Source organism: Arachis hypogaea, chromosome 17 (assembly GCF_003086295.3).
Source record: "Arachis hypogaea cultivar Tifrunner chromosome 17, arahy.Tifrunner.gnm2.J5K5, whole genome shotgun sequence".
In the NCBI taxonomy this organism is placed as follows: Eukaryota; Viridiplantae; Streptophyta; class Magnoliopsida; order Fabales; family Fabaceae; genus Arachis; species Arachis hypogaea.
Genome location: NC_092052.1, coordinates 19,958,393 through 19,971,409, shown reverse-complemented (window position 1 = coordinate 19,971,409; position 13,017 = coordinate 19,958,393). Strand labels below are relative to the sequence as shown.

Genomic DNA, 13,017 nt, shown 5'->3' with positions numbered 1-13,017 from the left:
TTGTGGTTGTGCATGTTGGATCTTGTAACTTGGAATTGTTGTAGTAGTCGCCTGTTCAGCTTGTGATTACTATTTTTTCCCGCTTACTCGATAGTGCATTTTCGTTCTATTTTATTACTATTTTGTTGGTATTGGCTTGTCGCTTGCATTTTTTTTACCGTTGCTTTGGTAATTTGACAAAGCCAAGTTGTGGCTTCATTAGTGCTACAGCCATTTGTTATGGTGTTAACTTAGTTGGTTTTCGGGGTGATCAGTCCCGGGATACCGTGTCGTTGCCTCGTTTAGCATGTATCATAAGAAATTTGTTATCGTGGGATGTATAAAAGGGAAAAAGTAAATTTAACAAGTGAACATTTATCGGCAGTTGAACAAGTCTATTGCAATGATAAGTATTTAACAGAAGTAAATTATTTGATGTTAAAGCGAAACCCGGGTCTTACTGAGCTGGTCAAGTTGCCTATTCGGCGTGTTTGGACTAAGAATAAAATCTTCTTAAGTTACCCGCGTTCTACGTTCTCGGGACTTCCTTGCCGTCGAGTCTTTCCAACTTGTAGGCACCCTTACCAATAACCTCTTTGACCCTGTAAGGGCCTTCCTAGTTAGCCGTCAGCTTACCTTCCCCCTGAATCGGCATCCCGATGTCGTTGCGCCGCAGGACCAGGTCATTTTGTTCGAATTCTCTCCTGAGTACTTTGGCGTTGTAGCGCAGGGCCATTCTTTGCTTCAGCGCTGCTTCTGACAAATGGGCCATTTCTCTAGCCTCGTCTACTAGGTCTTTCTCTACACCTTCCTCTACTCCTCCTAGAAGCAACCGTGGGCTCGGCTCGCCGACCTCTACGGGTATCATAGCATCCACCCCGTATGTCAGGCGGAATGGGGTTTCCCCTGTGGATGATTGCTGGGTTGTGCGGTAGGACCTGAGGACGGAGGCGAGTTTGTCAGCCCATGCTCCCTTTTTCTTATCAAGCCGCTTTTTTAGGCCTAGCAAGATGACCTTATTCGCGGCCTCAACTTGGCCGTTCGTCTGGGGGTGTTCCACAGATGAGAACTTTTGCTTTATGCCCAAACCGGCGAGGAACTCTGCGAACATCTTATCAGTGAACTGCGTCCCATTATTAGAGATAACGACCTCAGGGATGCCGAATCGAGTTACCACTTGTCTCCACATAAACTTCCGACAATTGGATGAGGATATGCTGGCCAGTGGCTCAGCCTCTATCCACTTGGTATAGTAGTCGATAGCAACTATGAGGTACTTGACTTGCCCTGGACTGACCGGGAAGGGTCCCAGGAAGTCGATTCCCCAATGTGAGAAAGGTCACATAGACGTCAATAGGATTAGCTCGGTTGCCAGCGCCCTGTGGAAATTGGCATTCTCCTGGCACTTGACGCATTTCCTTACGAATTCTCTGGAGTCCTTCATCATCGATGGCCAGTAATGCCCTGCTCTAATGAGCTTTCTTGCTAAAGCTTTGCCCCTGATGTGGTGACCGCAACACCCCCTCATGGACCTCTCTGAGCACATAGTCCGTTTGGTCGGGATGCAGGCATTTCAACAAGGGTTGGCTGATTCCTTTTTTAAACAACTGGCCCTGTATGATTGCATACTTGGTCGCTTCCCGCTTTATCGTTTTGGCCAGCTTGTCGTCGCTGGGGAGCCTTGCCTTCTCCAGAAAATCAATGATCGGGTCCATCCAAGAGGGTTCTGATTGAGTCAGTTGCAAGACTACAGCTGGTTCATTTACCAAACTCTGAATGAGAGACCGGTTGCCGGCCCCAGGTTTTGTGCTTGCTAGCATGGACAGGAGGTCTGCCTGTGTGTTCCTTTTCCTCGGAACGTGTTGGATCGTGACTTCCTCGAATTGTTTGCTCAACTCTTTGACCTTCTCCAGATACTTCTGTAACAGTGAATCTCTGGCTTGGTAGGTCCCATTGACCTGAGAGGTAACGACCTGCGAGTCACTGCACACCTCTAGCCTAGTGGCTCCGACCTCCCTGGCCAGGGTTAAGCCACCTAGAAGGGCGTCGTACTCCGCTTGATTGTTTGATACCGGGAACTCGAACTTGATCAACTGTTCATATATGACTCCGGCTGGGCTTTCCAGGATGATCCTGGCACCTCCGAACGTTTGGTTGGAGGCCCCATCTACGTGGAGCTTCCACCGTATGCTCGTTGTCTCGGTTGGGTTCCCCGTTACTTCTACCAAGAAATCAGCCATGACCTGCGCCTTAATCGCCTGCCTGGGTTCATGCTGCAAGTCATACTAGGATAGCTCGATAGCCCAAGTCATCATTCTTCCCGCTAACTCGGGTTTCTAGAGTACCTGGCGAATTCCCTGGTCTGTCCTCACGACCACTTGATGACCCTGGAAATACTGCCGCAATCTACGGGAAGAGGTCAGGAGTGCAAGTGCCAGCTTCTCTAATTTGCTATATCTCAATTCTGCCTCTTGCAGTGCTTTGCTCACAAAGTAAATGGGTTGTTGGATTTTCCCTTCTTCCCGCACTAAAACCACCGCCATCGCTTCATCCGTTATGGCCAAGTACAGATATAGTGGTTCTCCGACCTTGGGCTTCCTGAGAACAGGTGGTGTTGCGAGAACCTCTTTGAAATGTATGAATGCTTCCTCACACGCCGGGGTCCATTCAAATGCTATCCCCTTTCTCATCAAGTTCAAAAACGGCAGAGCTTTAGCAGCCGATGCACCGAGGAAGCGAGATAGTGCAGTGAGCCTTCCTGTCAACCTCTGGACGTCTTTGATGCACCCCGGACTCTTCATTTGGAGTATTGCTTTACACTTTTCCGAGTTCACCTCCACCCCCTTTTGGGTATCATGAACCCCAAAAATTTTCCTGCTTCCATGGCAAAGGCACACTTAAGCGGATTAAGCCTCATGCTGTGTCATCGGAGGGAGACGAACACGCTTTCTAAGTCACTTATGAGCTCTTCAGGTCGGGTGGTCTTTACTAGGATATCGTCCACGTACACCTCCACCGTTTTGCCTATTAGCAATACGTTCCGCCTAGCGTTATGAAAGTCATTTTCTCTTCGTCTGGCCGGTGCATCGGTATCTGATTGTAGCCAGAGTAAGCGTCCATGAAACTCAGATACTGATATCTTGCCGCCGCGTCGACGAGAGTATTTATGTTGGGGAGGGGGTACGAGTCCTTAGGACATGCTTTGTAAAGGTCGGAGTAACCTATACACATTCTCCATTTTTCCATTGGGTTTTTTGACCAAGACCACATTCGACAGCCAAGTCGAGTAGCCGAGTTCCCTGATAAAACCTGCTTCTAGAAGGCTGGCCGTCTGCCTGGCCACCTCCTCTGCTCGTTCTTGGGACATTTTCCTTCTCCTTTGAGCTACCGGTCTAGCGTCCGGCTTCACGGCTAGACGGTGGGACATGAGCTGGGGGTATATACCTGGCATGTCGGCCGGGGTCCAGGCAAACAACTCGACATTTGCTCTGATCATCTCCATCAGGGGCTCTTTCAAGTCGTGGGGTAGGTTTCTGTTTACGAAGGTAAACTTCTCCTCCGAGTCACCGACCCTGAACTTTTCCAGGTCCCCCTCTGGCTCTGGCCTGGGTTTATCATCAACTCTGGCGTCCAAATCGGCAAGAAAATTGCCGGACGCTTCTTTAGACTTATTTCTCAGGGAGAGGCTGGTATTGTCGCATGCGACTGCCGTCTCTAGGTCTCCCCTAATGGTCCCTACCGAACCATCATCGGCAACAAACTTCATTAGCAACATCTTGGTGAAGATCACCGCCCCAAATTCGTTGATCGTCTTCCTCCCCAGGATGAGGTTGTAGGACATGGAGTCCCTTAAGACCACAAACTCCGCCATTACCGACCTCTTCCCCCTGCCCCCACCTATGGAGACTGGGAGGGAAATTATGTCGTCCGACTTGATGAAGTTATCACCTAGGCCTACCACGCCGTGCTGGTGACCTCTGAGGTCGGCGTCTCGCAGGCCCAGGGCGTCAAAAATATTGCGAAACATGATATTGGAATCAGCCCCCTGTGTCCACCAAGATCCGCTTTACTAGGCCGGTGCCCACCCTGGCCGTGATCACCATCGGCGGACTCTCCGCAACCTCATCGAACCATTGATCCTCGGGGCCGAAAGATATCGTGGGCAACCTGCGAGAGGTCGGCGCGGGGCCCGAGGACGTAGCTAGAATCTTGGCATCCTTCTTACTAGCCGACTTCGACCTGGGGGGACATCCCTTCCAATCACCACGTTCACCACGGTGAGGGCACACTCTGCGTCCTCCTCGGTTTCCCGTCTCTGCTTTACGGCGCGGCTTTTGTCCTCGATTGACTGGTCCCTTCTCCTAGGTTCCCTTATTAGGTGGGCGAACTCGGCCAACTTTCCTTCTCGGATGGCCTGCTCCAAGGCGTCCTTTAGGTCAAAGCAGTCTTGGATTTTGTGGCCGAATCCCTTGTGATAATCACAATAGAGGTTCTTTTTTCCTCCCGTCCTGTCCCTGAGTTGTCGGGGCTTTGACAATATGCCCTTGTCGGCAATTTGCTGATAAACCTCGACGATTGGAGCCACTAGGGGGTGTAGTTGGTGAACTTCCCAACACGGGGAAAGGATTTGAAAGTCTTGGCCGTTCCTCCGTCTCTGGAGTGTTCCTTGGACCTCTCACCACCACTGGACGGGCGGGCACCAGGGTACGCGGGCTGTCGTTTATTGGCTGTCACGACCTGACTTACCTCTTCATCATTAATGTATTCCCTGGCTACGTTCTAAATTTCCTGCATTGTCCAGATGGGCTTGGTGGTGAGGTGTTTTCAGAAATCCTCATTTAGCAAACTGTTTGTCAGGCATAGACTGGCCACCGAGTCGGTTAAGCCGTCTATCTCGAGGCACTCATCGTTGAATCTGTCCAGGTATTTTCTGGTCAGCTCGCCGTTTCGCTGCGTCACCCCTAGCAGGTTGATCGGATGTTTTGCTTTGGCGATGCGCGTGGTGAACTAGGCCAAGAAAGAATGACGGATGTCGGTGAACGTGGTTATGGAGCCTTGGGGGAGGGCATTAAACCACCGAATCGCCAGCCAGCCAAGGTTACCGGGAAAGCCCGGCACCTCACTTCGTCGCCCACCACTTCCAGGTTCATCCTGTCCTCGAAGGCCGTTAGATGTTCCTGGGGATCTTGGGTACCATCGTACCTCATATCTGTCGGCTTGTCAAAGTGCTTTGGTAGCCGTACTTCAAGGATCGAGTGGTGGAAAGGGGTTGCCCCCATGACCACCGGTTGCCTTTCCCTGCCATGTTCTCTGTTAGGTCGGTTTCTCCTTGTTCTTTCTCGGTGGTTCACTTGCGGTGGTTGGCTTCTTCTTCTTCGTCCTCTGTCGCTTTCCCAATCTTCTTTCTCGGTGTCTCTCGTTGGCGATCTATTGTAGACCAGCGGATCTCGCCTTCTCCTGTGCACCTCTCTGCTCTCCTGGCTTTTTGATTCTGTCCGGGGGCTCGAGGTGCGCCTGGAGCGGCTCCTCCGGAGGCTCCTTTCTCCCCTTTGAGTGGGTCGGGAAGGCTCCTGGCTAAGACTGGGCTGACAACTTTCACGGTTGGCTACTTCTCGCTCCAAGTTTTGCATCCTGTGGCGCAGCTCTTGTATTATCCTGGCGCTGTCGCTTCCTGTCCCTTCGAAGGGTCGTCCCTCTGTGTGTCGTGGGGGAGATCTGCTACCTTCGCGAACGGGGGCTCCGGCGGCTACTCCACTGCCTCGAGGATCTATCCCTTCCCCGCGGGTCCCGACCCCACCGTCGGCCATGCTAGAAACCAAAACAAAATCCATTTTCGCCAGGTCCCCACAGACGGCGCCAAATGTTCGGTAGGTTATCTTACCGGACGGTTCGGGTTGTTGGGTGAGTGTGAAGAGGGGTCTCTGGCTCAGTCTGGATTCTGGAAAACGATATGTGTTGACTGCCGATCTGCCGAGCTCTTGGCGAAGTGAGGGGGTGTCACCTGCAATGACACTCCAATGCCCAAGTCAGTAGAGTGTATAGGTGATGCGAAAGCTGAGAATAGGGTGACGTGCCTTGGGGAAGAGGTAGGACCCTCCCCATATATACCTTGTCAGGAGTGGGTCCCACGAAGGTAGACCCACCTTCCTCGAAACTTCCCAATACAGTTGTAGCAGTGAGCTGTAGAGGACGCGTGTCCGGGTTGACTTCCGGGTGTCTCATGCCCATGCGTTCGGGTCGGGTGACCCGTGAATCGGGTGACCCATGGATCGGGTCATTCAGCACGTCGTTTGGGCTGGGCCGTAACAGGAGTTATTAATGTTCTTTCTAAAATCAATTTCAGTTTCTCCCAAATCAAATTCTTAATATCCCTTAATCACATTATTATCTATTAAAATGCAATTTTTCTACGAAAATTATGGAGGTTAAATTAAAATTTTTTTAACTACTTCTACTATATAACTCATATTTTATATATAGACTATTAGAAAATAAAATATAAACAAAAATTAAAAAATAAATTTTTAAAAATAATTATTAACAAGTCATATTAAAATCAATAAATAAGCATACATATAAATATTAAATAAAAATATTAAAATAATTAAAATCATGATCTATTAGTGCACATATGAGATAATTTAAAGAATATAATAAGATGCATAGTTTAAAATTTGGTAATATTAATTATAAAAATTTATTAATTATAGACATCATATGTCTGAAATTATGAATATTATGAGTACAAAATTATATATGTTATTAATATGAAATTATGGATGTTATGTGTATGAATTTATAGATGTTATGAGTAAATTTATCAATTAAATAAATTAATTTAAGAATTTGACATTTTTTCAAATTCAATTATGATAAAATTTAAAAATATCTGTGTTAACTTGATAATTACTTATGTAATAACTAAAAAATAATATGTGAATGGATGTAATATCTAATAAACATAAATTTAATTTTTAGATTTTAGTTGTATGTAATTATGGATGTTATGTATATGAACTTATGAATGTTATGTATATGAACTTAGTTAGTACAATATAATTATAATTGCACATAAAAACACAAAAAAAAAAAATTTAAATCACTTTATTACCATACCTCATCAAAGCTAGTGTAGTTTTTCATATTTTTGAAAATTGGTTGAATGGCAATAATCTCATCGAGTGAGTCCATCTGCCGTTCAAATTATTCTTCAACTCCTTTCGATATAGGTACCGTATTAAGGTCGAATTCAAATGTCATATTATTTGCAATGATAAAGGCTAATTCTTGTAAATTTTCTTGGTCTATCCCAATTATGCTTGTAATTGAATTAGAGTTGTAATTTTTGGCCTCTGAGATAGTATACGGTCTTCATGATTCTTCTAATAATGATAAACCTATTAAACAAGGCCAATCCATTTACTAACTCCTAGAATGATAATAAATGAAATAAAAGAATTAAAAATTAATTATAATTAAAGTAATTTAATGAATATTATTATTGCAGTTCTTTATTATTATTAGTATTTATTGTATTTTTAAATATAAAATTCAAATTATAAAATAAAATATTAAGTAATGATTATAAGAATATCTAATAATTAGGAATATGATATTATAATTAATATCATTGATAAGTTGGACTGATAAGAGTATGATAAATAATGGATTGATAGGAGAGTAAGATAAAAAATTAAAATATTATTAAGTTATATAAATAAGTAAATTCTAAAAAGATTTAGGGCAAATCACCCATATAAACCATGTTGGTGAAAAATTTACGTGATTCAACCAAAGAAAAAATTGTTACAGGGTTCAACCAAGAGGGCATTTCTATGTAATTCGAATTAGCCTAATTCGAATTACACATTCAATGTAATTCGAATCAAGCTTATTCGAATTACACATACGCACACTAGCACTAATTCGAATCAGGGTGATTCGAATTACACACACGCAATCCATAGTAATTCGAATTATACTGTTTCGAATTATACAGGGCCAGACGTGTATAAGTATAGTGTGAACATGAATTGATTTCATTAGAGTGAGAAAATGGCTAGTGAGGAGAGTTTTGTAATGTTGGTGCATCACAGATGATCAATTAAGAGAAAAACACGATCTGGTGTGAAGTTCACAGATAAGAATCCTCTCAATATTTTTATAAGGCCTACGACGAGTTATGATGACTTTGTGAATTCTATACTACAGAAACTTGGTCTGCAAGGCGTGAAACGGGTTCAGAAATTATTCTATCGCATTCCGATCTCAGTGCTACAAGAAATCGTGAAGTATGATTGTTTCACCAGAGGGAGTGATGAGGATTTGCAGGTCCTGTTTCATTGTCGTCGGCAGTTTCCCGAGGTTAGGACACCTAAGCTGTTGGCGAAGTTGGTTGATGTGGTATCTAGCTCGAGGAGTTTGAACCGGAATACCCACACTATAGGCATGGTAGCCGGTTCTAACTCAAGACCTGTTGGCGCATCTTCATCCGTCCCTGTGAATGAACCTCCAGACGAACCTGTCGCCTCCCCGTCGTTCGCAATTGATCTCAACTGCAGTGGAGGCGGAGAGGTTGGTATCGTGGATAGGGTGCCGACTTCTTTACAATGTGCAGCACCGGCTGGTCTGGTCGATGCATTGCTGGATGATGTTGACGATGATGATGTGGAGGCAGATCTCATTGCTGATGACAGTGGCGATGAGATTGCAGCGAGTAATCCAGCTGGGGCTAGAGGTGGTTCTAGCTCTTGGACACAGCAGTACCCTCCACACTTTTCATCTTTGAACTTGGATGCCATGAGACAGGAGGGGGTTCTTGGGGAGTCTACTGGATTTGGTGCTAGAGATGCCCAGGGGTCTGGTGGTATTACAAAGTTTCAGGTTGGTCAGCAGTTTTAGGATAAAAATGAGGCTGTGTTAAGTGTGAAGACGTATAGCATCTGACGCAGGGTACAGTACAAAGTGGTGGAGTCTGACTATCGCCGGTATGTAGGGAAGTGTTCTGAGTTTGGGAATGGGTGCACATGGTTGATTAGGCTAAGTCTCCGGCAGCGCAAGGGAATTTTGGGAGGTAAAACGGTACAACAGACCTCATACGTGTCTTGCGACGTCCATCTCGAGCGACCACAGGAGTTTGGATTATCATGTGATCTCGGCATTCATCATGCCAATAGTTAGAGCTGATGCATCCGTCAGCATCAAGGTGCTTCTGAATGTGATGACGGAACACTTTGGGTTCAGGCCGACTTACAGGAGGGTTTGCTTTGCATGGAATAAAATATTTTTTTAATTTTTAAATTATTATTGATTATGTAGAGTATTTTATTTAAAATTTGAGTACATACATAAATATTTGCATTTAAATTTAATCTTTTTTTAATTGCTTCGCATAAAATGAAATAATTTTTTAATTTTTAAATTATTAATTATGTAAAAGTGTATTATTATGTTTAAAATTTGAGTAAATATAATTTTTAATAATTTTTTTAATAAATTTATTTAAATTATAGCACAAAAAAGATTTTATTCCATGTAAAATAATTTTAAAAAATGACTTAAAAAATATTAGGGGTGCTGTAAAAATTTATAATAGTTGATGCATAGTAATACTTGTAATTCGAATCAGCATGCTTCGAATTACTATGGGCCAATATACCAGGTACTAGTTTGAATAAGTCCAATTCGAACTAGTATGTGTTTTCTTGTGTGTGTAATTCGAATAAGATTGATTCGAATTACTATGATGCTTTCATGCTTGCCTAGTTCGAATTGCACCAATTCGAATTACTATGTTCATGTCTAATTCGATGTAGGGTGATTCGAATTACTATTTATTGTTGTATAGTTCGAATTTGTCTAATTCGAACTACATAGTAACGTCCTCCTAGTTGATTCATGTCTTATTTTTTCTTTTGACTAAATTGTGTAAATTGTGTATCAAATTGGCTTCTATGTGCATTTTGCCCTAATTTTGATGTAGGATATATATAAAAAATTTATAATTGATAGATAGGCAATATATAAAATTTATTTTTTTAATATTTTTTAATATATATATATATATATATATATATAAGTTATAATTTATTGATAGAGAATTATAGATTATATTCCTATTATTTGAGACAGCTCGTGAGCTTTTATTGAGTTGAGTTTGAGCTTGCGAAATAAGCTCAATTGTAAATGAATCGAGCTGTGAGTCAAGCTTAATTTTCGTGAGTTGAGCTTGAACTTGGTCTAGCTCGACTCAACTCGACTCACTTGCAGCCCTAATAATGTTAGATGTGTGGAAAGTTCAAAACTGTGTATTGGATTTAGCAACCCATGGAGATTCAATGTTGCAATCACTTGTACGTGAATCGTTGTATCATATTAGGAAGGAATCCACATACCATCCATAAGGTCAAGGTGAATTGAAATGTCACACAAGTACGAATTATTGCGGTGATGGATTCTTGATTCATTTGTGTAGTTGTATACTTGTATTCAACAAAAAGCAACATCGTTTTGTGGAACACTTGAAGTGAAAGAGTGAAGGCAATTATTATAAAATTTAAACAACGTTTATCTTCAGTTTAATGGTAGGAAGACTACGTGTTCCCTTGCCAAGTTTGATTCTGCTACCTTCTTTTCAATTTTGCATCCTAAAGGGCTCATCTTTTTCTTTTGATAAATATCTGAGGCTTGCTCTGAATCTTTGTTCTTAACTCACCTCTCATGTGTTTTCTATGGAAAACCATCTTGATTGGGGAAATGTTCCAAATCGATTTGAACAAGTCCCGAAGCCTCAACCAGCATCAGCATATGGAACACTTGAAGTGAAAGAGTGAAGACAATTATTATTAAAATTTAAACACCGTACCAAGTTTTCTGCTACCTCCTTTTCAATTTTGCATCCTAAAGTGCTCATCATGGGATTCTTCTTTTTATTTTCTTTCATTTATTTACTTATATTTTTGGCAGGAGTCTTTTACTTTTGATAAATATCTGAGGCTTGCTCTGAATCTTTGTTCTTAACTCACTTCCCATGTGTTTTCTTGCGATAAACAATATTGTTAATAAGAAAATGAAGCAGCACCTTTCCCAGTTTCCTAGATTCAAAATTCTCATACATGTCTAACACTCCAACTACAGGTATACTTTGATCTGCCAAAAACCTAATGTTATGAGAAGAAAAGAATTAGCCTCACTATTTGTTCAGCGAAAGAGATACCGCCAATGCAAAGGGAGAAGCCGCAGGTTCATAAAGATAGAAAGAACAGAGGAACCTTGAAGTCCCACATCACCTGGGAGGAAGAAAGGGAGGTGAAAATGCAGTGTATAAATAAAGATTAATCAGCAACATTCAAACATACTTACCTGGATGGGGTCAATAGGTGATCAAGAAGGCCTATGGCCTAGGTTGGTGACTTCCATTGCACTTAGGAAGGGTGCCTGCCTAAGGTCTCCTCAAGTAGGAGAGCCTACATCATAATTTGTGGTAGTGGGGACTTGCGTTCGCGCAGTCCCTGTCCAATTTCAGTATAAAAGGTATTTTTAGGCGTGTTTGGTTGTTGTTTGTGTTTAAACATATATTTTAAATTTAGCTGGTTGTTGCAGGCCTGGAGAAAGTGACGATGCTATTATGGGGTAAGGTGAGTGGGTCCTGACAAAGAAAGAAAGCAAAGATATATGGAGATTGTGGAGTAGGTGAGTTGGTGTACTAGACTAGTAGGTGATGGTGTATCAAAAACAAGGCCGCTATAAAATTATAAATAACGTGAATAATATATAAGGCAGTTGGTGAAAAATGTCGAATTTGGATCTCTCAAAAATTTCTCTGCGGCCATTCAAGCTAAGCGATGTTGACGACTTTTTGCTATGGGCTGGGGATGATCAAGTTACACAAAACTTAAGATGGAAGACTTGTGGTTCAAGGGAAGAGGCTTTGGCCTTCATAAGAGACGTGTGCATACCTCACCCGTGGCGACCGTTCCATAGGCTTTGTTTCGGTGTATCCGTGGTCAGGTGATGATAGATGCAAGGCTGACATAGGCTATGCCGTGGCCGCAGACTACTGGGGCCAAGGCATAGCCACCAAAGCAGTGAAGATGGCTGTGCCTCAAGTGTTCAATGACTTGTCTTATCTGGTAAGGTTGCAGGCTTTCACTTCCCCTGAGAACAAGGCTTCTCAGAGAGCACTGGAAAAGGCTGGGTTCCTTAAGGAGGGTCTGCTCAGAAAGTACACTTATTTTAAAGGGAACATTAAGGATTCGGTAGTATTTAGTTTCTTGTCAACTGATGAATTTCCTCATGATGACTAGTGGAAATAATCTAATATGGTTTGTGCTGGAAATAGTGTCTAATGAAGTCCCTTTTGTTATGGGATATGCTTGTATTGTATATTTCTTTCTATAATGTGATGCTTCTTTTCAGAACAAGCTTACCTATCTCTCTGTCTTCTTTTTATATTTGATCAATATGTGACTTGATGTCCATATGAACTTGAATCTCAATGAACATAATGGATTTGGTTAGTTGCTCATAATTTCTTGTTTCAACTTTACAAGAAAACCAACACAATACCACCTAACCAATGCCATGTTACACAAACCATTCCTTTATTTTGAATTTCCACCCCAAATAATGTACATATGCTATAATTAATTGGTTACAGGGTAGACTTGAAAATTGTTTGGTATTTACCACTCTTGATAGGTTGATTTGGGTTCCCAAGCATATCATCCAGTTCTTTTGTAAACCTCTCCATATCACTGGCAGACAAGTAAATTGGAACTAAAACACCACCTCCATTTGCATTCCCATAATCCATGAGATCCATTTCTCCGAAGCTATTGTCTGATGCCCCATTACTAATTAATCGTGTATTATCGATGTATCAATAAAAATAATTAATTTTTAAATTTATTATTTAAAAATCATTTAAATATATAAACCTGATTAGGTAATTTTGCAAAATTATGTAGGATTTTTTTTATATAATGTAAAGTTCGTTAGCTTATTCGTTTGTCCAAATATAAAAATCCATGGCCCTTC

At 42.3% G+C, this 13,017-nt stretch overlaps 1 protein-coding gene, 1 non-coding gene and 1 pseudogene across 2 annotated transcripts; 2 read left to right on the top strand and 1 right to left on the bottom strand.

Annotated features, from left to right (window-relative positions):
- Window positions 1-1,448: 1,448 nt before the first annotated feature.
- LOC112762958 (uncharacterized) lies at window positions 1,449-3,850 on the bottom strand. Its single transcript, XM_025808754.1, has 4 exons — window positions 3,289-3,850; window positions 3,017-3,200; window positions 2,325-2,853; window positions 1,449-2,252 (listed from the first exon to the last, which is right to left on the bottom strand). Exons 1-4 carry the CDS (start codon window positions 3,848-3,850, stop codon window positions 1,449-1,451), a joined length of 2,079 nt encoding a protein of 692 aa, XP_025664539.1.
- Window positions 3,851-10,403: 6,553 nt separating this feature from the next.
- Window positions 10,404-12,401, top strand: LOC112767353 (uncharacterized; annotated as a pseudogene).
- On the top strand, window positions 11,333-11,492 carry LOC112768532 (U1 spliceosomal RNA). The gene has a single exon (XR_003185947.2). It is a non-coding gene; the product is annotated as a U1 spliceosomal RNA (small nuclear RNA).
- Window positions 12,402-13,017: the final 616 nt, after the last annotated feature.

Excerpts from the sequence above, each read along its gene's own strand:
- LOC112762958 (XM_025808754.1), bottom strand. The coding sequence starts at position 3,850 with ATGGCGGAGTTTGTGGTCTTAAGGGACTCCATGTCCTACAACCTCATC. Across the intron at positions 3,201-3,288 it reads GGCCAGCCTTCTAGAAGCAG|GTTACTCCGACCTTTACAAA; the intron begins GTTTTATCAGGG and ends GAATGTGTATAG. Across the intron at positions 2,854-3,016 it reads TTCATAACGCTAGGCGGAAC|GAAAATTTTTGGGGTTCATG; the intron begins GTATTGCTAATA and ends CCATGGAAGCAG.